The sequence below is a fragment of the Malus sylvestris genome, chromosome 15 (assembly GCF_916048215.2).
Source record: "Malus sylvestris chromosome 15, drMalSylv7.2, whole genome shotgun sequence".
Lineage (NCBI taxonomy): Eukaryota > Viridiplantae > Streptophyta > Magnoliopsida > Rosales > Rosaceae > Malus > Malus sylvestris.
Genome location: NC_062274.1, coordinates 9,029,117 through 9,050,791, shown reverse-complemented (window position 1 = coordinate 9,050,791; position 21,675 = coordinate 9,029,117). Strand labels below are relative to the sequence as shown.

General features: G+C 36.3%; 1 protein-coding gene across 1 annotated transcript; it reads right to left on the bottom strand.

The window, feature by feature from the left end:
* Positions 1-1,791: 1,791 nt before the first annotated feature.
* LOC126602635 (UPF0481 protein At3g47200-like) lies at positions 1,792-6,177 on the bottom strand. The gene is made up of 2 exons (XM_050269554.1): positions 6,107-6,177; positions 1,792-3,252 (listed from the first exon to the last, which is right to left on the bottom strand). The coding sequence occupies exon 2, from the start codon at positions 3,202-3,204 to the stop codon at positions 1,792-1,794; it is 1,413 nt and encodes a 470-aa protein (XP_050125511.1). The 5' UTR covers positions 3,205-3,252; positions 6,107-6,177.
* Between the last annotated feature and the right edge of the window lie 15,498 nt (positions 6,178-21,675).

Below are 21,675 nucleotides of genomic sequence, written 5' to 3'. Positions count from 1 at the left end.
TATCACTAGATCGTATTACTAAATGACACAAAGTTTGGAGTTCAAGAGAGAACGTAGACATTAGAAACAAAATAAATATTATGAGCCCTTATATTCTGAAACCTTTAAAGAGACTTTGGTTTGGGCCTAGTGGATCTCCTATGAATTTTCTCTAGTGTACATCAAAAGTTCACATTTAAATTACATATCTGAATAAGATTTGTTAGGTCTAATTAGGTTAAATGATTTTACTGCTCTTCAAATGTATAACTTTTGATGTGCATTAGAGAAAGCATCTCCACTTCTATAATCTTGTACATACTTTACGTCGATGAACAAATTTAGATCCACATGCTTGCGGATCCACTAGTCCTAAAAGAATTTGGATCCAACGTACCTAGTAGCGGCGCCAAGATTTTAGGTGAGGAGGCGCCTCACATAAATATGAAAAAAATTAAATAATGCATGCTTGGAGTTGTGAGCTAATTATTTTTTAGGCTCTAAATGTTTTTTCTATGTCGAAGTTAACCTTCCATTCTCAAGTCAATGAAAAATGCTAGGGATACTATGTTTTTAGACCATATTTTAGAAACCACATAATGTGACCCCGTTGACGATTGAATTTCTTCTTTGGTGATTTAAAGAAGTAGTCCAACCATTAAGTACTATACAATCATGTGGTCACAAAATATGGCTCAAGTAGAAGCTATATATAGCATCACTCCAAGTCAATATAGAATAGATTGGGAATTTCTGAACAAAAAATGAAAATTATGGATTGGGAATTTGGTGAACAAAATATATGAAATTTTAAAAATTTAGTAAAAAGTTAAAGAGAGCAAAGATAAAATATATAAAATTTCAAGAAGCGGAGAAGGAGAAACTCAAAGTTTATTATTCTTCAGTTGGCAATGTAAAAGAATATTTTTTTTATAAAACTAAACTAGACTTTAGATTTTAATTTTAAGAGCTATTGATTTGTTTATAAAATAAGATTGTAAATTTATTTTAGGACGAGCGTTGTTGGGATTGAAAAGAAAAAAAGACTTCTTATTTTAACTATTAGTGAATAGCAATTAAGAGTTTTGTGTAAACTAAAAGAAGTATAATATTAAGTTTATCTAAATATAATACATAATTATTTAGAAAGGTTCGTTGGGGGGTCCTTTATGAGGGTAGGCCTTGGCCTATGGTGGCCTTAGAGTGCCTCTGCCCCTGAACTTACCAAAACAAATTTAGATCCATTACTTTACTCCCTATATTTATCCTTCTTTATTAGTTCTTGTGGTTGGATGACAAATAACACTTTACCGTAACGATGAAAAACAGTTATACTGATAGACCGGTACGAGTTCGATTTTCATCGACTTTTTTCCTTTAACAACTGATTGTCTAACCCGTCAACGTTATCTTTATACTAAAGTAGAAAATGATAGCATTATTTTCAAGAAAAAGAGGAAAATCTTCGTAAGAGAACATACGGTACAAACAAAAGCTTTCGTATTACATACTGATGAGAAAGTTTGTCTATATATATATAGTTGTGTCTTTTGCAATGGGCCTAGCTACCTGCATGTGACATTCCAACAACTCTTTTGACAGAATACTTTATAGATGAGAAATTAAGCACAAATCATAAAACAAACCGTACAGCTCTTATTAGCAAGTGGGTTTACAAATGTCTACAACACAAACATGCATGAATCTCACCATGGAACAACGAGATGAAAAAATAAAACAAGCAAATTAAATACTACGTAAAGGAAGAGGAGAAAACGGCGAATTAAGGAGACTTATTGTTGATATACTTAACTAATTAATGACAGAGATGATAGTACACACTGTTTGTATGACAGTGAGTACGATGAGAAAACCAGCTGCAAAGACAGAAATCATTGCCCAAGGTGTGTTGAAATACTTTTGTTTCAAGCTTGCCTTGGATTTGTTCCACGGCTTTCCACAGTAGTTGTTCAGGTCCTTGGAAAGATCAGCGAAGTAGTAGTTTTCGTTGTTCGAAGAAACCCCAACGCAAAGTTTGTTAATCAGAATAGAAACCTTATTGTTGTCGCCGAGCGTATTCACAAAAATTCCATGCTCAACAAGGAGATCGACATCCATTGGGGTGTTTACAAGACCATCCATGAAGCGAAGATAATCACGTATGTGATTCTCCGTGCAATGGCATTGTTCAAATGCAAGGAGATTTCTGAGTGTAAGCTCCGTGTAATCGTGTATTTCTACTTGTGGAATTTCCAGAATACCTTTATTAATATTGAATGATATATCAAACAAATTTTTGCTCGAACTGACCTGAAGCTTGACTCCAGCCTGGTGTAGTTTCTTAGCGCATGGTGTATTTAGAGGCCTCTCCGTTTGTGGCTTCTTAGTTGATAGAAATCCTCTTATACCATCACAGAAGTGTTTAACCTTAGGACTACAGCAAGATGTGGGCCCTCCAGTTTGTGAGCTCTTCGAAGATGGTTGATGTAAAGTTCTTATCAAATCAACAAAGTGTTTCACTTCCAATCTAGAAGAAATTATGTCCTTCAAGTTGTCTTCATTCCCCTGTAAATGCACCGTCTTCTGGAAGAACACGTAAGAAAGCCTTACTAGTGAAGGCAGTTCCTCAGCATTATCCCAGTTAGAACCGACATCTGCGAACAGATATTCAAGAATGAAAAATGGCAGCTGATTTTCAAGTAAAATCATGTCAGGCGCTATATTTTGCAACATCCATGGTTTTGTGAATATCCAGTCATTATCATCCTCCGAAGGCTGGTAATAGCTCCTCAATAAGAGCTCAATGATGAAGGCGGCATCAACTAATATGATACTTACAAATTCATCACTATTAAACTCACTGGCTTCTCCATCATAACAACCACTCAGGCTTGCTTTTTTGGCCACTATTTTCTTCACATAAACCTCCAAGTCTTCCTTAGTCTTTACCCTAATCCGATGTAGAAAATGTTGTAGGTACCTCTGTTTGTGTTCTTCCATGTATAACAAGTCTTTGTCTTCATGGTGGAGTGGGCCTATTGAGACTGCTTGCGGTGTGTAGGCCTTCTTCTTCACGCACCGTAGTCGCTCAGGAACTTTGTTGATACAACATTGACGGGACAGGGGTGAGAGGCCATTCAACTGGTTTGTCATCGAATCCACTACTGCCTTTTCTATGTCATCTGGAGCTTGAGTGCGGCTAGATTTCTTTTTCTTCGTGACCATGGTTCTGATTTCAATAGATGAGAATGAATTGATGAGGATTATAGATCGCTGGCACCATAATCTTAAAATATTTCACTCAATATGTTGAGAGAGTCCCTATTCGAATAGGAATGTAAATATTGATTGGAGATTTTATTGTATTTCCTAGTCAGTAGTTAGTCTAGGATTCGTTTACTATTCTTGTACCGCAAGAGATGCGGCTTCTATATCTATGTTTCCTCCGAGAGGGAGATGAATAATTGAGAGATGCGGCTCCTAGTCAGTAGTTAAAACCTTAATACGAATATCACTTAGTACTACGGTCTAGTAGTATATTTTTTCACTAATAAGTAAGAGATTTTAGGTTCGATTTTCGTCAAAGGTAAATTTGAACCGTATTATTGCTAACCCATTGTGAGACTTAGCCCACTTCTCCGACCTTTTAGTGTAGATAATATCGTTTGTTAAAAAAAAAATCATAATACACTTTTATGTCAAAAAGATGTTCGGATATATATCCATAGGGATCTCCATTTATTCTTATTTAAAAAAAACAGTGATTAGTCGTAGGGCTCACACCACATCGAACTTTAACAATCTGAACTCTCTATTTTTTAGGTTGCACCTCATAAATCATCTTTACAAAATATTAGTCAAATCGATAATATTTGAGGCATCTAATTTAGTACAAAAACAAATTGACGAACAATTTGTTCTCTAACAAAAATTGAAATTTCATCAGATAATTAATCAGGCAAATGATTTAGGATTGAATTGAACTTTTGCAAGGATAATCTATGAATCGAAACTTACAAAAAAGACTATTCGAATTGTTAAAGTTCGATTTGGACTTGACCTCACAACTAATCCTCATTTTAAAAAAATGAAAATTCCTTCCCTTAAAAGCCTTATTATATATATATATATGTATATATACGTATGTATTTTTATTTTTATTTGATTTTTATAAAAAACCACAAAATCAATCTCATGACTATCATGGGAAGGGACTAACCCAAACAATATGGAAGGTTGATAAAATCCACAAACTGGAAATACTTTTTTTATGACCGACTAAAGCCCAACCACGTAAGGATGTCAATTCTAACCGTTAAACTTGTTCACCATGGATAACCGTCCGAATAGATTGGATTTAAATATGAAAATTCGGGTATATTTTGAGTGTGGGGAAAACCTGTGAATATTATTCGGTTATGATTTTGGATATAGTTATAGGGGTCCCCAATCTGTATTTGTCCCCGAATCCGAAACGAATAATATATAATATAATTATTCATAATATTAAAGTATTAAAAAATACACACACACATGTATATTCATTATTCACCAAATCCCTTACTTTGAGTGTAAATACAAAAATTGCATTATGTGAGTTGCACTTTGTGAGAAAGTTCATAAGTTTTGATATGAATCAAAATCTATGAGAATTCAATGGTACTTATGGGAGATATCAAAGATTAGCCAAAATTATTAATGTTTAATTTTAATTTTTATACTCCACAAGATTCCCTCATTAAATCATTTTATACATCAAATATTTAATGACGAAATTAATATTTACCAAATTGTCATGCGTTAATTGAACGAATATATTTTTTGTATTAATAAGAATAGATATAACCGTTAATCAATGAGAAATATGTTACCCAGTAGGTATGATTATGGATAATACCTGATGGTTAATTTGTGGTTATGGATATGGTTAATTTTCATAGTTATAAGAATGAATATGGTATTTTCGTCCTCAAACCAAACTGTTGCCATCCATAGGGTAGGCAAAGTCTATACACCATTGGTCAATATTGTGGCATCCTGACTTATAACGAGCCACTACGGGTTTTAATTTTTTCGCATTCATGGCCTATCATGAGCCACTACGCAATTGGAAAGAGTAGGGTTCTTTGATATTTTGGCAACAACAAAAAGAAATAAGACAACCCAGTAAAACCAACAATTTTCGACAATTAAAAAAAAAAAAAAAAGCAAATCATTAAGTTGTCCCTCTATACAATGATTAGAAATCATGTCTCTACCGGCAATACTTTTATGTCTCTACGGGCAAAACGTTTTTATCTTATGTCTTTACACAAGTCAAAAAAAAATAAAAAATTAATTGATTTAACAAACCAAGTTATCATTCAGTATTACGGTCTGGTAGTATTCTTCTTCGTTTATAAGTGAGAGGTCGTAGGTTAAAATCTCGTAGATGACAAATTCGATACCAAATTAGGCTGCCCATTGTGTGGCTTAAACAAACTTCCTCTTTTCCTAGTGTTAAAATATTGATGTATTCAATAAAAAAAAAACAAACCAAGCTGACGTGACATCGCCTTGGGTTTGTGACATAACCCTTTAATTCATCACCGACTGCTCAAGTGGATATGAATTCTACATGGGGAAGTACATCAATAATCTTATATCTAAATGTAAGTAGTTCACTCCTATATACACGTGAAGTCTTTTGGTAACAGTATCCAATTGTTAAGATTCATCAAGCACGATACAAATACAATTCATATAGTAGACGTAAGTGGTTAATTGAAAATAATATCAGTGCATTGTTGTACTTAATATTGGACATTTATAAAACTTAAAACTTAACACATACATAGTCAAACAATTCAACTAAAATATATCAAGAAGAAAGCTGCAGCATTCCCTTAACCGGTAAATAAGAAACTAAAAGCTTCAAAATAATGGATATGTGCAAACATAGCAATGGACAAGAAACAAGCCAGATGAAAGATTATAAATTGAAAAGTGAGTTGATTTTGGTACTAAAAATAAGTCTAACACGTTTTGAAAGTGAAAATTACTTTGAAAATAAGTGCGCGATAAATTTTTAAAATGTAAATAACAATTCTTTTTATCAACAATGAAAATAAATAAAGCGAATTCGCACCTGCTTTGTAAACGAGGAGACAAGCAAGTTTGTACGGTTAATCTGCCTCTTGTAGGTGACTAAGAAATCTAAAGACAATTGCTTGCTATCTTCTGGTAGATGAAAATAAATTTTCTTTTAACAAACACAATGATGGGCTGGCTATATATAAGCATTTTTATTCAATATGTTTTTGCAGAAGGGCTTTAATTGGCCGAATAAAATTAATGTCATGACCCCATGTTACCTATCCTAATCTTTCCTCGACTATAAACACATATGATCTGACTTCTCTGCCCTTCCAGTTCTCATAGAATCTCGTCCCCTCTTTGTGCGGTTACAGTTAAGCTACGTCAATATTTTATATTGATTTTTTTTGTAAAGATAATAAGACAAAAAACAATAGTAATATAAGGGATGATACTAACAAAATGTGATAGGGACAGTCTGACAGAATGTGATTTGTGCTAGCTAAACTTTTCCCACTTACTGTGCTCAATTAATTTAGTTTCCTCATAGCTGATAATGTTAATGAGAGAAGTGTTAAAACGACTCAAAGATAAAAGACGAAAAATAATTCCTTCACTTATAGCGCAATACTAATTGAGATAGGATCCTTGCCGGATATTCTTTGTGAAAATATCAGGAATTATTTAATTATGTCATTTCATCGTAGATCGTGGGGTAAAAAATATTTAATATTATATTATTTAAAATTAAACACAAACAGTATCTAATGAAAATTGACCGTATAATATACAATGAATTAACAAGAATAAAAGATCTCTGTAATCCTCGCAAAGAGAATCCTATCTTATACTAATTGCAGTGGGATGGGGTCACTGGCCTTTTAACAGGATTTAGCCTAGACAATGTTTGTGGTGGGATGGACGTGCAACCTCAATTTGACTTGCAAAGTCGAGAGATTTTTCAGTGTTTTCGTCACACGAAGTGGTACACCACGTGATCCTATATAAATGGTGGGTTATGTGAGTTAAAAGGTTAATAACTTAAAAATTAAAATTTTCCACCACTTGCATAAAAACACGTAGTGTTTCATCCGTATTCCCGTCACACCTAAAATTTTTCCTGCAAAGACAACCATATGATTGCAAGGGTACTTTAGGCATTTCATATCCTCCACTTCTATTATTTACCGTATTTGAAATTTCTTTGATAAAATGGAAGTCAGAAAAATCAGAGAAGGATCATGGAAAGAGAGTAAAGTCTAAACTTTAAAAGATAACGGAGAAACCCTTAAATTTCGGATAAAATCGATAGACTTCATTGATATGCTCGAGATATCGATTAAAATATCGATAAACTACCATATGATATTTTCTAAAATTTCATTTTAAATGTCCACGTTTTTAGCAAATTTCTATTAAAAGCAACCGATATCAATACATTGATATTTTCACAAATTTGTATATTGATATTTTTATAATTTAACATAGTACTGCTAGTGTTAGATTAATTTACTCAAACCATAAACAGTCAAATTGTGTACAAATTGAAGGAATGTGATATTCATTACAAGTAACCAATCCGTGAGGTTTTTGAGTGGTTGGAAAACTATACGTGTTGGAAGATCTTTGGTTTTGGGTTTTTAACAATTAATAACAAAGTGACATCACCAGGGTTACGTCATCTGGCAATAATGATCTCTTCACGTGGAGATAGACGACCTTTCATTTAATTGACATATATAATTGAGGCCATGAGGCCAATAATTGTAGAACAGAGTCATACCATTCAAACATAAAAAAACTAAAATCTTCGAGAAATAAAAAATGCATCCCTCTTTAATTCGGCGGTTGAACCAACTCTGCCCGTGATATGATAGCTGAGCTGATGGTGATTTTGCAGTTTGGCATTGTTCATTGGGACTAGATGGGCCCAAATTCCTTCATGAGGCTCATAATTTTCTGCATGCTAATCTTTTTGTTTAATTTGGTGAGTTCTCTTTCGTCGTTATTATCGTTCTATAATTGTGACTTTCCTTTAAAATTAATTGACCACGAATTTTTTTTTTATAAGTTTATGTACGATTTCCTTAACTTTTTTTTTATATGAAACAACTCTTTACATTGTCACACGTCTTTCTCTCGCTTGATGAGAAGTGAGAGAGATAAACATAAAGGAAGGACAAGGGTAAAGGGGTTACCCATGGAAGATTAAATCTAACCTATAGAAGCCGATGAAGAAGATATGAAGCCATGATCTTCGAAGTTATCCTCTCTACTAGATTCTTAATGCTCACCTAACAATAGATTTTAGATCAATAATGAGTGATCAAATACTGTGGGAGCAGATGTCACCTTTATATAGACAAATAGTCCATACGATTCTCCAATTAGAATCATTGTATGAAGCCAACATTGTCTCCCAATTTTAATTTAAGTGAGTAATCTAAGATCAATTCCCTATTTCAATCACATAAAAACTAAACATCCAAACATATTCCAATAAAACTTTTCTAAACCAATCTAGGCTCAAACATCTGGACAAATACCCTTTCACTTGTGCTCATATTCTATCGACCCATGCATGCCTAGGCCATTTTTCTAGCATTTGTGTCTTTTTTTTTTCGTTTTTTTTTTGGTACAGGCCATATTGGAAGAGTGAGAAACTGAGCCTAGAGCATCGAGTACATGAATATTGCATTTAACCACTTGAGTTAAAAGCTCCTTACATCATTCTTCTTTATTGTATGCATGAGATGAGATGAGGCAAATCTTCGAGATTTAACTATTTAATAAATTGTAACCTTAAAAAATAGGACATTTTTAAAAGTGTTGAATAAGGCATTCTTTCACCCCCACCTCGGGGTTCAAATCCTCCCCATCTCCTTTTTCTAGCTTAGAGTAGTAACATCTATGGTAAAATAGATAAATAAATAAATTGGACATTCTTTTATCCCCAATAGAAAGAAAGAGGACAAATTGGGGGTTAGATTTGGGTCTAATCACAAAGCCCAATATACGAAAAGGTTTCCATTTATGTATTGTTGGGTTGGGCTAAATTTCCTCCTGGTTAGATAGTCAATAGTGATGATGATTCAGCATCGAATCAAATATAGAACATAGTCAATAATCAATTTTCCATTTATGCAAAGTTTGGAATTCAAGAGAGAACATAGACATTAGAAACAAAATAAATATTACGAGCCTTTATATTCCGAAGACCTTTAAAGAGACTTTGGTTTGGGCCTAGTGGATCTCCTATGAATTTTTTCTAGTGTACATCAAAAGTTCACATTTAAGTTACATAAATGAATAAGATCTGTTAGGTCTAATTAGGTTAAATGATTTGACTGCTCTTCAGATGTATAACTTTTGATGTGCATTAGAGAAAGCATCTCCACTTCTATAATCTTGTACATACTTTACGGATGAACAAATTTGGATCCACACGCTTGCGGATCCACTACTCCTAAAAGAATTTGGATCCAACGTAACAAAACAAATTTAGATCCACTACTCCCTATATTTATCTTTCTTTTCTTAGTTCATGTGGTTGGATGACAAATAACACTTTACAGTAATGATAAACAACAATTATGCTGATAGACTGGTACGAGTTCGATGTCCATCAACTTTTTTCCCTTAACAACTGATTGTCTTACCCATCAACGTTATCTTTATACTAAAGTAGAAAATGATAGCATTATTTTCAAGAAAAAGAGCAAAATCTTCGTAAGAGAACATACAGTACAAACAAAAGCTTTCGTATTACATATTGATGAGAAAGTTTGTCTATATATATATAGTTGTGTCTTTTGCAATGGGCCTATCTACCTGCATGTGACATTCCAACAACTCTTTTGACATAATACTTTATAGATGAGAAATTAAGCACAAATCATAAAACAAACCGTACAGCTCTTATTAGCAAGAGGGTTTACAAATGTCTACAACACAAACATGCATGAATCTCACTATGGAACAAAGAGACCAAAAAATAAAACAAGCAAATTAAATACTACGTAAAGGATAAGGAGAAAACGGCGAATTAATGAGACTTATTGTTGATATACTTAACTAATTAATGACGGAGATGATAGTACACACTGTTTGTACGATAGTGAGTACGATGAGAAAACCAGCTGCAAAGACAGAAATCATTGCCCAAGGTGTGTTGAAATACTTTTGTTTCAAGCTTGCCTTGGATTTGTTCCACGGCTTTCCACAGTAGTTGTTCAGGTCCTTGGAAAGATCAGCAAAGTAGTAGTTTTTGTTGTTCGAAGAAACCCCAACGCAAAGTTTGTTAATCAGAATAGAAACCTTATTGTTGTCGCCGAGCGTATTCACAAAAATTCCATACTCAACAAGGAGATCGACATCCATTGGGGTGTTTACAAGACCATCCATGAAGCGAAGATAATCACGTATGTGATTCTCCGTGCAATGGCATTGTTCAAATGCAAGGAGATTTCTGAGTGTAAGCTCCGTGTAATCGTGTATTTCTACTTGTGGAATTTCCAAAATACCTTTATTGAAGTTTATATCAAACAAATTTTTGCTCGAACTGACCTGAAGCTTGACTCCAGCCTGGTGTAGTTTCTTAGCGCATGGTGTATTTAGAGGCCTCTCCGTTTGTGGCTTCTTAGTTGATAGAAATCCTCTTATACCATCACAGAAGTGTTTAACCTTAGGACTACAGCAAGATGTGGGCCCTCCAGTTTGTGAGCTCTTCGAAGATGGTTGATGTAAAGTTCTTATCAAATCAACAAAGTGTTTCACTTCCAATCTAGAAGAAATTATGTTCTTCAAGTTGTCTTCATGCCCCTGTAAATGCACCGTCTTCTGGAAGAACTTGTAAGAAAGCTCTACTAGTGAAGGCAATAAAGAATATTGTCTTTGATGACTTATCATTCCACTCTACACTGCTGCAATGGCAGCATGGTTTATATACAGTTTACATACAAGCATGCAATAAACAACAATAAAGGTGGTAGAAAACATGTGATTGTCTGGCTGGGAGTATTCCTTCTGTCGTCCAGGTTGTACAACAACTAGTGGGATTATTAGTGGACAGCTAGTGGGAATCATTAGCTTCATCATCCCCCGCAAGCTCATGAGCGGATGACGAACGAGCTTGGACTTTAAGAAATGAAAACGATCAGCAGATAAGCCCTTGGTGAATATGTTTGCAATCTGAAAAGTAGTAGACACATGATAGACATTTAATGACTTTGCCACTACAAGCTCACGCACAAAATGATAATCCACAGCAACATGTTTTGTTCGAGCATGGAACACGGGATTAGATGCCAATGCAATGGAGCTTGTGTTATCACACCAAATTAAAGGAGTCAAAATACAGATGCAAAGCTCCTGCAACAGTTGTTGGATCCAAACGAGTTCAGTTGCCGTGATGGCCAACTGCCGATATTCAGATTCGGTACTTGAACGAGCAATTGTGCGTTGCTTTTTGAAGCTCCAAGATATTAAATTTGGACCAAAATATACGCAAAAACCACCAGTGGAGCGTCTAGTATCTGGATCCCCGGCATAGTCCGAGTCTGAAAATCCAACCAAATCAGTACCACCGCGACTAAACTGAAGCCCGTCCTCAGGTGTGCCTTTTAAGTAACGAAGGATGCGTTTTACTGCAATCCAATGAACTGAGGTGGGCTAGTGCATATGCTGACATACCTGATTTACTGCATACGTGATGTCAGGTCTGGTGATGGTTAAGTATTGCAGAGCGCCAACCACACTGCGGTAGCTGGTAGGATTAGGCAAGGGAACACCATGAAGAGAATGAAGTGGGGAGCTAGATTGAGCTGGAGTAGCACAAGGCTTGGCGTCCAACATATCTACACGCTACAACAAATCGAGAACATATTTTGTCTGCTTTAGATGTAACCCATCAGCTCCACGAGTTGCTTCAAGACCCAAGAAAAAATGGAGGGGTCCCAAATCTTTCATAAAAAAACTCTGACCAAGTGCATGGATAAGGGAGTCAACATGAGAGCATTGATTGCATGTGATAAGGATGTCGTCAACATAGATTAGAAGAATCAAATACACTCCATGATTATTAAAAATGAAGAGAGAATGATCTGCTTGTGATGCCACAAAACCCAAATAAAAAAGATATTCAGAAAAAGCGATGAAACCATGCTCTTGGGGCTTGTTTCAAGCCATATAAGGACTTGCGTAAACGACAAACATGATAAGGATACTCGGGGTCTTCAAAACCATGTGGTTGTTTCATGAAAACTTCTTCAGAGAGATTCCCGTGCAAAAACGCATTTTGGACATCAAGTTGGCATATAGGCCAATTATAAGAAACTGCAAGGGCAAGAACCAGACGAATGGTAACATGCTTAACCACCGGACTAAACGTCTCCGTGTAATCAACACCCATCGTTTGATGAAATCCATTGGCGACAAGACGAGCTTTATATCGCTCCACTGTACCGTCAGATTTCCTCTTTGTGTGATAGACCCACTTGCAAGGAAGAACATGAGTAGGAGTTGAAGAAGGTACCAACTCCCATGTACCAGCAGCTTTCAAGGCCTTAAACTCCAATGTCATTGCATCACACCAATGAGATAATTGATTTGCCTCGCGAAACGAGGTTGGTTCAGAATCAGGAGCTTGTAATGATGTCAATAAAGCATATTTGGGGTTTGGTTTTCGAATGCCAGATTTAGACCGAGTTAGCATGGGATGGGGAGCAGAAGCGGAGGAAGGTGGAGGAGCCTCATTAATGGAAATCAAACTGTCAGAGCTATCAGGAGCAGGTTGAGAATGAGGTGGCGAGGAAAGTGAAGGTGTAGACAATGGTGAACTTGAGGAAGGTTGCAAGGGGAAGAGAGGTGCTGCACTAGAAGATGATGTTAGAGTATGAGGAATAGAAATATGAGATGATGAAGGTACCTGAGGGATTGGTGGTAAGGGAGAATGAGTGATAACCACGGGAGAGTAAGCTTCTGACGGAAGGACTGAGGAGAATTGTGTAGGGTTGTCGAAAGGAAAAGTTTCCTCATCAAAAACCACATGATGTGACAAATAAACTCGTCCATTTGACATATCATAACAGCGATAGCCCTGATGATGAAGTGAGTAACCAATGAAAACACATTGTTTTGAACGAAATTCCAATTTATTTTTATTATAAGGGCGTAAATAGGGAAAGCAAGCGCAACCAAAAACACGAAGACATAAATAAGAGGGCTTGCGACTAAACAATTTTTCATAAGGCGAAACATAATTCAATTGGTGTGCTGGAAGACGGTTAATTAAATAAACTGAGGTGTTGAAAGCATCCACCCAAAAAGAAGAAGGCATTTTAGCAGTGGCAAGTAAAGTAAGACCCATGTCAACAATATGGCGTTGTTTCCGTTCAGCAACACCATTTTGTTCAGGAGTATGAGGGCATGTTAACCGGTGCTCAATACCATTATTAATTAAAAATTGTTGAAATTCCTTACTCATAAATTCACCCCCACCATCAGTTTGTAAAGATTTTATCTTATAAACAGTATGAATAGATAGAAGATTTTCAACGAGCAATTTAAATTTTTGAAAATAAGAAAAAGCTTCATGTTTAAATCTCATAGGAAATATCCAAGTATAACGAGAGTAATCATCAAGAATTATTATAAAATACTTGGAACCCTTAACAGAGGCAATTGGTGAAGTCCAAACATCACAATGAATCAATTGAAGAGGACAAACTGAAACTGATGGAGACAAAGCAAAAGGTAATTTAGTGCTTTTGCCCAATGGGCAAGAAGAGCAAAAACGAGGGAACTTAGAATCCTTAATAGGAATAGAGGACATAATTTTTGTAAAAATTGCAGGAGATGGATGACCAAAACGCTGATGCCACATAAATGAAGAGGTTCGTTGTCCAAATAATGCCACGTTCTTGAAAGGAAACTTCGACAAACCCACACGAAACGGATACAATCCATTCTCACTCTTGCCGTGGAAAAGCGTCTTCCCCGTGGATAGATCCTTCACGAAAAAATCAGTAGGAGTGAAAATGAAGTAGCAATGATTATCACAACAAAAGCGATGAACGCTCAGTAGATTAGCAGAAGCAGAAGGACAATGCAACACAGAATTTAAAGGAAATTGAGACACGAAACCAGAACCAATATGCTTTATAGACAAACCTGCACCATTACCAACCGCGACTTGGTCCTAGCCAGTATATTATGTGGAGAGGCTCAAATTAGCTAAATCATTGGTGATGTGTGACGATGCGCCACTGTCGGTATACCATGTAGGGGATCGTGCATTAACCACAGGAAAGGCAGCCATCATAGCATGAGATTGTGGATAACGGCCTTCGGAAAAAGGAGACTTGAAACAATTGGCGGTAGAATGACGATGATCACCACAATAGTTACAAATATTAGAGGAAGAAGGGGCATGCGCAGCATGGTTGGGAAGATAGGGAGAGCGACGAAGACCAGCATTTGATGTAGGAAGAAGTCCTTGATTCTGAAATGAGCCGCGACCGGATCCACCATGAAACAAACCACTGTTTGAACCACTACGACGGCCAACAAAGGGATTACCAGCATCGCGACCTTGAAAAAAGCCACGACCTTGAAAACCACCACGACGGAATGAGGATGTACGACCATTTCCTCGGTGAAGTGTGGTTCCACGACCATGATTGGGAGTGGAGCCAGAAGGGGCAAAGAGAGCTGTTGTGGTGTGATCAGGACTAAAAGTAGTGCTATAGTCGTCCATACAGCTTTCAGCGCTTAAGAGCAAAGCAACCATATCGTCAAGACTCATAGGATTTTCTCTTGCTTGAACCGAAGTAACTATACTTTCAAAAGCAGGACCAACACCATTCAAAATCAGCTCCATAAGATCATCGTCATCAACATGTTTTCCCGCAAGAGCCAGTTGATCAACAAAGTTAGTTAATTTATCAACGTAGTCTGTGATGGACATGTTACCTCGTTTAGTGGACTGCATATGGTGCTTAAGTTGAAGAACACGAGTGCGAGATTGAGAAGCAAAACGTGTTTTCAGAGTATCCCAAGAAGCTCGGGATGTGTCACAGGTTGCGACGATGGAAAGCACATTGGGTGTCAAAGTTGAGTTAATCCAATTTAACAATTGTTGGTCCTGTCGCTGCCAAGTTACGTACTCGGGATTGAGAGTAGTAGTATTCTCAAGAAACTTGGTTGGACATGTTTTTGTACCATCAACATAGGCAACAAGATCATTACTTTTAAGTAAGGGATTAAACTGGGCAAGCCACAACATGTAATTGGTTCGATCAAGTTTGATGGAAACCAGATAGGAAATATTAGGAAGGGAGCTGGTAAGAAGAGAAGAAGAAGCAGCCATGGAAGCGGAAGAAAATTTGAGAAGAAGGGAAGGTAGGAAAAAAAATACAGTCGCGAGCTTGCTGGGTTAGAGGAAGGAGGAAACAGATGCAGGAGGTTTTGTCGTTAGACAGATGGCTCTGATACCATAAAGAATATTGTCTTTGATGACTTATCATTCCACTCTACACTGCTGCAATGGCAGCATGGTTTATATACAGTTTACATACAAGCATGCAATAAACAACAATAAAGGTGGCAGAAAACATGTGATTGTCTGGCTGGGAGTATTCCTTCTGTCGTCCAGGTTGTACAACAGCTAGTGGGAATCATTAGCTTCATCAGGCAATACCTTAGCTGTATCCCAGTTAGAAGTGACATCTGTGAACAGATATTCAAGAATGAAAAATGGCAGCTGATTTTCAAGTAAAATCATGTCAGGCACTATATTTTGCAACATCCATGGTTTTGTGAATATCCAGTCATTATCATCCTCCGAAGGCTGGGAAAAGTTCCTCAATAAGAGCTCAATGATGAAGGCGGCATCAACTAAAATGATACTTACAAATTCATCACTATTAAACTCACCGGCTTCTCCATCATAACAACCACGCAGTCTTGCTTCTTGGGCCATTATTTTCTTCACATAAACCTCCAAGTCTTCCTTGGTCTCTACCCTAATCCGATGTAGAAAATGTTGTAGGTACCTCTGTTTGTGTTCTTCCATGTATAACAAGTCTTTGTCTTCATGGTGGAGTGGGTCTATTGAGACTGCTTGCGGTGTGTAGGCCTTCTTCCTCACGCACCGTAGTCGCTCAGGAACTTTGCTGATATAACAGTGACGGGACAGGGGTGACAGGCCATTCAACCGCTCTGTCATCGAATCCACTACTGCCTTTTCTATGTCATCTGGAGCTTGAGTGCGGCTATATTTCACTTTCTTCGTGACCATTGTTCTGATTTTAATAGATGAGGATTATAGATCACTGGCACCAGAATAAAAAAATGGAGTAATTAGGTTTTCATCCTTATTTTTACTACTCTATTGATTAAAACCTTATTACTTTTCAATTTTTGATCAAGGTCATTTGTATTAATAATATCATTAATTATTTCAATAATAAAATATTTTTTATTTCTAAATATATTCATTTAATATTAAAAATGTTACAATTAGTATATTTATATTTATGGCTAAATTTTTTATCATATATTTTTATTTTAAGTTTGTACCCATTTTTAATTTGCAACCCTTTTTTAATTTGTACCAATTTTCCTTTCAATTTTAATTTGTACCCATATATTAATTTCTTTTTGTGCCCATATTTTTTAAAGTTTTATTTGTATTGTACCCATATTTTTTTATTTATTTGTACCCATTTTTATTTTTGCTAAATGTACCCATTTTGAAGAATGTACCCATGTTTTGATACAATAATTTTTTGGTTATTTTTTATGAATGTACCCATGTATACACACACACACACACACAATAGTATATTTATATTTTAATATTTTTAATCCCACAAATTATGGTTTTTTTATTTAAAATCTCATTACTATAAACAACTATAAATTTTAATTTTTAATTTAAAAAATATAGTAACGTACATAGAAATAAATTATCAATTAATTTTAGGGACTTGGATCAAAAATTGAAAAACAACAAGGTTTCAGTCAAAGATTATTCATAATTAGGGACCGCATCTAAAGTCTCCCTAAAAAAATATTTCATTCAATATGTTGACGTGAGTCCCTATCCGAATGGGAATGTAAAATATAAAATATTGATGGGAGATTTGTTGTGCAACGAAAGCGGATTGACTGCGGTGCCGTTGGAAAAGATGATATGGGAAAATTAAAGCAAAGATAAACAGAGAAAATAACAACACAAGAAATTTAACATGGTTCGGCAACTTGCCTACCAACATAAGAAATTTTTAGTTGTGACATGAATATAAGTGGTACATCACGTGTTTTTTATAGGAGTGGTGAGAAATTTTATTTTTTAAGTTATTAACTTTTTAGCACATATATCTCACAATTTGTATAGTGACACATGATGTACCATCCAGTATACCGGTCAAACTAAAAAATCTCTCTACCTATGATGAGTAGATTTTATATTATATATTTTACCCTATTCTTAGTATATTTTGGTTAATATTTTAGAAGAATTTTGATACTTTGAATTGCATTTTCAATATAGAACTTTCGACTTCCTCTAGAGAAAAATATGACCAAATGGACGAATTTTGGAGTAATTCCAGTTGGAGGACGTTCATGTGTCTCTTGGCGCATTTGTATCAAAATTTGGGATTTTTCTACCAAGCAGTTATTTTCTGGCGATAAAATAAAGGAACGATGTGCAGTGCTGGAAAATAACGTTTTTGGGCTTAAATTGCGTTTTTGGAGCCCAAGATGACTTTGGATGGTTTCGTGGCCTTCTGGAGATGTCTTCGTAATGTCCTGATCTTTAAAACAAGCGATCTTGGGCCGGATTTGGAGAAGATCTGAGGCTAGAACGTGACTGGACAAGTACTTGACAGATTCTCCTAGTTTAATTAGGATTTTATTTTCTAAGATATTTTATTATTTTTCTTAGTTTCCTAATTGGAATAAGAGACCTATGTTTTAGGGTTTGTGGATGGCTTACCAAATATATTGCTTTGCCGTTCTCACTTTTTTTCTACACTTTCTTTTATGCAACTTTGGAGACAGAGAGAATTGTTAGGGTTTTTGAAGATTTTCTACTTTACGGTGTTTTCAATCCTTTTCTTACTAATATTTTCTATGATTTCAATTATGAATATGCATAACTAATTTCTTTTTCTAGGGCGAAGCCTTGAGCCTTAGCATGAATATGTGATTTTTATTTAATTTCTTATGATTGATTGCATGCATACTTTGAATTATTAATCACCAGGATTAAAACTATCTAATTGTCTTAATGCTTGATCACCATTAGGATCTTTAGAAAAGTAATTTGATGCAATTTTGGTAAGAAGGTTCCCTGAAATTGATGCTGACTTCTTGTGATAAATAATTGTAATTTTATTTAGGATGAACACCACGTCTTAAGGATTGCATGCGTTTTCATAAATCATAATGAGTCTTTCATGTTCAAATTTGATCCGAACGTCCGGACAGGTTGCATGTTAGATATATGTTCTATGTTGGAGGTTCCAAGTATAATATAAATTAGGAAAACCTAACCTTCAAAGTGTCATGTGTAGATCATAAGTAATTGGTAAAAGTTCATAGGATTGCTATGTGATGGTGGAACCCTAGTGCTTTCTTAATTTGATTTCTCCAAGATCGTATCCTTCTCTTTCATCTTTAATATTGCAGATTAGTTTACTTTTATTAATTAAATTCGTTTTTAATTTAAGTATGCTATAAAATCAATCATCTTAATTTTTACTTTGCAATAGTTAATTGGAATTTGGTTTGTTTCGAATTATTTAATAAACCATGTGGAGAACGACCTTGCGAGATCCGTTTATACTACAATAACCTTGTAATTCTTGCAAGTATTATAAAAGTTTTTAGCCCGTTCATATGTGTAGTAAAATCCCTATCAACGTACACGGGAGGGAGATCTCACTTTCCACTAACAAGGTAACAAGTGGAATACAAGATGAACACTCTTTACCTCTTAACCTCACTTCCAATAAAATCCCAAATACACCCTTGTTGGTTTTACTCACAAATTAGAGTACAAAACCAAACCACTCACTTACTCAAGTAAAACCTTATTTCTTGAAACAAACCAAGAAAACTAGAGAAACCAAAAGAATGCTTTGCTTCTTTATTGTTGCTTTGCTTCGAATATGATTTTGGGATATTAGGTACTTTGATGGATGACCTATTTATAGGCTTTAAGAATGAATCATCACCACAATTTTTTCTCAGCCAAGCACCATTATTTGTGGCCTAACTTATGGTCTAATTTTCCCACTTAATACTGTAAACACGGAAATTCCTGAAACGAAAGAGACAAGAACATGTGTACAAAATAATATTTGTATTAATGATTTAGGGGTTACAATCTCTTCTACAAATTTATCCTCTGATTCTATCTTTGAAATGTGTAGATGTAGTGTTGTTGATCCAAGGGCCGTCGAGGCTTGATCTTGGACGAACAGTTGATGAATGATGAACACCTTCTTCAAGGGCCGTCGGGGCTTGATCTTGAATGGGTGGAAGTTCTTCAAGGGGCGTTGGAGCTTGATCTTGAAGGAGGATTTCACGAAGAATAAAGAGGGCTTTCTTGATCCTTCGGGATTTGCTTGAGAGCTTCAAAGTTTCGAGGCTTCAAGGCTTTGGTGTGGTGTGACTTCTCTTCCAATTTGGGAGTAGAGAAAGTGTATGTAACAATCCCCCCTTGATTCTTTGATGGAGGAGCCTATTTATAGGCTTTGGAAATGAACCACCACCATCCATTTGTTTTGGTGGATGTTGTAGGTGAATTGGTGGATTGTTGTAGGTGAATTTGGGTGGATTGTTGTAGGTGAATTTGGGTAGGTGAATTTGGGTGGAGGTTGTAGGTGAATTTGGGTAGGTGAACTTGGGTGGAGGTTGTAGGTGAATTTGGGTAGGTGGATTTGGGTGGAGGTTGTAGGTGAATTTGGATGGATTGTTGTAGGTGAATTTGGGTGTATGTTGTAGTTTTAATGCAATGGTCAACATTTATTTCACTAAAATTTCAATGTTTACAAATGTAATTTTAATGCGATGGCTAACATTTATTTCAACGAAATTTCAATGTCTACAAATGCCCCCACTTCAAGGCGCGTAGTATACATGTGCTTGTCACGTGTAGAAGATGCGTTTTGAAGTCCCTTAATGTAGATGTCGATCCAAGGGCCGTTGAGGCTTGATCTTGAACTGGTCTGGGAGTTTCTTCAAGTGCCGTTAAGGCTTGTTCTTGAATTTTGTTTGAAATTTATTCAAGGGCCGTTGAGGCTTGATCTTGGATGAAATTGGACCACAAGGAGCTTCACGTAGTAGACGATCCTTGGCTTTGATAATGGATGAATCGGCACGTATTTTGTTGTGCTTGTTGACTTTCCACAGCTTTGATCTTGAACTAGGCTGGAGGAGTTTTCTGGTTTCCTCCAAAGGACTTTCCACAGACTTAATCTTGAACTGGATTTGACTCAAGGGTGGTGGACACTTGATCTTGAGTCAGGGTCGTTGAGGCTTGATTTCGAATTTAAACATGACCACGAGCGGTTTCAGGACATGCATGCTTTGAAAGATCAAGGAAGTTCGCAGCATTTTCATATGAACCCTGAGCAGTTTGGTCAACAGTATGATCTTCAAGATTGATGGGCTCTTCTTCCAGTTGGTGACTTGATCTTTAAGGATTATCGAGGCTTTGCTCTTCGGTGACGGTGCCAGCGAAGGGTTGTTAAAGCTTCTCGAGCCTTTTGGTTAGAGCAACGCTGTCCAGCTTGGATCTTTACTTGAACTCCTCCGTCTGGATTGTGTGGTTATGCAGGGAAGGGCTTTATGTTTCATGATTTGTTCCAGCTCATTGTATTGCATTCTTCTCTGCTTGTTTCTTTTGCATAGCTGAAGCGGTGTGCAACCTTTTGCCTTTAAATGGTTCTTCGGAGCACCATCTCTCAGCGACTCACCCATGCTTGGCAGCTTCAGTGCAAAGCGCCGATGTTAACAGATCCACACTCCTGAAGCATTTGCTGAGGGAATTCGAGACATATCAGCAGTTGAAGATGAGCACTCGAGAGCAACGCTAGGTAAGTAACCAGGCAAAGGTTCCGGGCAATCAGTTCCTGGTCGGACATTTAATTTCAGGTTCCGACTGATTGCATCCTTTCTCCTTGTTCAGCAGGCAAGAGCAAGGGCAAAGGAAAAGATGGGGGAAGAGCATGATATGAGATACCTTTGCTTTCGACCCCAGTGATATGAGATACTTTTGCTTTTGAAGAAGTAGCGGACGATCAGCACATGCATTCGTCGTGCTTGTCTCCATATGCTTCGATGCATCATCTTCATCTGCATCATCTTCACCTGCATCATCTGTTTTCCAGGTAGACGTGGTAGACGAAGAGGAAGCAAAAGATGTTGAGGATGAGTATCCGAGAGCACGGCTAGGTGAGCAATCAGGCAAGGTTCCAAGCAGTCGGTTCCTTACCAGGAGCTTGAGTGGAGGTTCCGACATATTGCTTTCTTTATCCTTGTCTTCGCAGTGAAGAGGGAGGACAAAGAAAAGGATAGGGAGAAAGCATGCTATGAGATACTCTTGCT

Coding starts and splice junctions, on each gene's coding strand:
- LOC126602635 (XM_050269554.1), bottom strand. CDS start 3,204: ATGGTCACGAAGAAAAAGAAATCTAGCCGCACTCAAGCTCCAGATGAC.